The 2,873-nt window shown below is 41.1% G+C and overlaps 1 protein-coding gene across 1 annotated transcript in view; it reads left to right on the forward strand.

Annotated features, from left to right (window-relative positions):
• Window positions 1-2,656, forward strand: part of LOC117635677 (UPF0481 protein At3g47200-like) — a 4,427-nt gene extending 1,771 nt beyond the window's left edge. The window contains exon 3 of the mRNA XM_034370016.1: window positions 1,778-2,656. Coding sequence (XP_034225907.1) covers window positions 1,778-2,656 — 879 coding nt within the window. The remainder of the gene's footprint in view (window positions 1-1,777) is intronic.
• The last annotated feature ends 217 nt before the right edge of the window (window positions 2,657-2,873 follow it).

Consider the following 2,873-nt stretch of genomic DNA (forward strand, 5'->3'; position numbering starts at 1 on the left):
GATTTTGCCTATCCCTTGTGTTTTGCAGGCATTATTGTTGCCCATCAAAACAACTCCACCATCCAGCTCCTCGAAGCTAGAAAACCATTCCCGAATAGGACACATATGATAGGTGCAACCTGAATCCAAAATCCACTCAGTTGAGTGACCATCAGCAGATGAACTAGCCAAAGCAAACTCGAAATCTTCATCTCCAGATTTTGCAACATTTGCTTCAGAACCCACTTTCTCCTTCTCCTTGTTCTTCAATTTGGGGCAGTCTTTCTTCCAATGACCCTTTTGGCGACAAAAGGCACATTCATCTTTAGCAGGAAATTTCCCTCGTGACTTTGAACGAGATTTTCCCCGCTTCCCAGATTTTCTTTCCTCTGTTCGACCCCTTGCAACGAGTGCCTCGGTTTGTGAATTTTGAGTCTTCTGTTCCTTTTTACGACACTCATGATTCACCAATGCCGCAGACACCTCATCCAGTTTCACCTCGGATTTTCCATACAACAAAGTAGTTGTCAAATGATCATAATCATCAGGCAATGAATTTAACAAACATAGTGCCTTATCCTCGTCAGGAATTATCACATCAAGGTTTGCTAAATCAGCAAGTATTTTATTATAATCATTGAGGTGTTCATGCATAGAAATACCTGAACGATATTGAAATCGGAAGAGTCGTTTCTTCAAGAAGAGCCGATTTTCTGCGCTCTTGGTCATATACTTCTCCTCCAATTTCATCCATAACTTCTTAGCAGAAGTTTCCTTCATATACGGGTATTTCAACTCCTTATCAAGGAACGATCGAATAGTGGCACAAGCATGGAGATTAATTCGAGTCCACTGCTTGTCATCAATATCTTCTGGTTTATCCTCCAGAACCATATCCAACTCTTGTTGATACAACACATCCATAACTTCACATTGCCACATACCAAAATTATTGGAGCCATTAAATTTATCAACCTCTAACCTTGTACTGGCAATTGGATGTCTATTGGATGTAGGTGCCGACGAAGACGATGCCGACTCCTTCTCCTTCAAAACTTCGTCTTTTTCTCCAGCCATCAAATCTGCCCGGCACTATTCACTGCTACTGTAGCACAGCACTATTCACGGAGCACTGTAGCACCGACACTATTCACGTGCACTATTCACCCGTCACTGTAGCACCGACAGATTTTTCACTCCCACGAAACCCCAGTCGAAAAACTGGAGCTCTGATACCACTTGTTGTGCGGAAGCGTCAACCAACTGCGAGTGAAAAATAAATAACAACAGGCAGGAGAAAAATTGAACAAAATAATCAACAAGAACAACACCAAGATTTATACTGGTTCGGCAATTGCCTACATCCAGTTTGGAGACGATGGAGTATTCCACTATAATCAATGGAGATATACAATAGTGTTTACCACTCAATTTCCCAAAGACCCAAATACACCCAACCTCACACACTCACAAAGGAAGAGAAAACAATGATACAAAGCAAAGAACAACTAGAGAGAATTTGTTTCACTCTTTGGCAAAATGCCTTTCTTGCTATTTTTCTCTTCTACTCAACACTTGGTTGGATGCTTCAAATGAAACCATTTGCTTCCAATTTATAGCCAAAGGAAGTGGCTTCTCAAAGAAGCCAAAAGGAAGTGGCTTCTCAAAGAAGCCAAAGGAAGTGGCTTCTCAAAGAAGCCAGCCAAGTCAACAATAGCCTACCACCATTTGTGAAAGCCAATTAATGCATTCACATTGCAACTTGTCAATATCCATCACTTTTGACTATTGGTTTGAGGCAATAATCAACATCTTCCGCAAGTATGCGAAAGAGGTGCCCAGAAACGAGGATGATCCTGTGTTCTATACGGCATGGATGAAGTTGGCACTTACAAAAGACTTGTTTCTACTTGAAAACCAACTTCCTTGGAAAGTCGTTGACTGCTTATTCCACCACACAATGGAAAAAGAGGAACCAGAATCCAATGCTCTACTCCTGCTTGCTCTGAAATTCTTTGAGGTGTCCGCATTCGGCCAGGATCCACAACCCGACCCAGAACCTAAGCATTTACTTGATGGCATAAGAAGCTCTTTACTTGCCTCGTACCCGTCGCAAGATACTCCAAGATATTGGGAACCGATTCCTTCTGTCACAGAACTTCTACAAGCTGGTGTCAAATTTGAACTTAGAAGCAATACTTGGGACAACATGCTCGACATAACCTTCGAAAAGGGAGTTATGGAAATCCCACCAATATCCATTGAAGAAAATGCAGAGTCTCTCTTCAGAAACCTCATCGCCTATGAACAGTGTGATCCAAGCATCAAATCTTGTAACATTGCATCGTACGCTGTCATCTTGGATAACCTTATTAACACTAGCAAAGATGCGGACTTTCTCATTCAGAAAGAAATCATAGTTACAAAATTGAGCAAGGAGGACATAGCCTGTCTCTTCAATAGGCTTTACAGTGACACTATAGTTGGCTATTTCTGTTACGTGGAACTCACCAAGAATGTGAATGCATATTATCAGGACCGCTGGCACAGATGGCAAACAATTCTCAGACGTGATTATTTCAGCAATCCATGGTCAATCTTTTCGCTTGCTGCCGCGCTCTTGATCCTAGGTTTTACCTTCTTGCAAACCTTGTATTCCCTTCTGACTTACTACTAGTCGGGCAAGATTATTTGCACTTTCGTCAATGTCATTGTAATATTCCTAGACAAATGATCATGTCCTGTGTGAATTGGAATTGTTGTTTTAGTCTCTGCTGATTTCATTTGTTGTATGTTCAAAATAAAACCAATGTTGTACTTGTTCACATTTATATGAAATTTGTGTAGCTAGCAATGAGAATTCGCAGAAGCCTCTAATTACTTGCACTTAATTC

The sequence above is a fragment of the Prunus dulcis genome, chromosome 7 (genome assembly GCF_902201215.1).
Source record: "Prunus dulcis chromosome 7, ALMONDv2, whole genome shotgun sequence".
Classification (NCBI taxonomy): Eukaryota; Viridiplantae; Streptophyta; class Magnoliopsida; order Rosales; family Rosaceae; genus Prunus; species Prunus dulcis.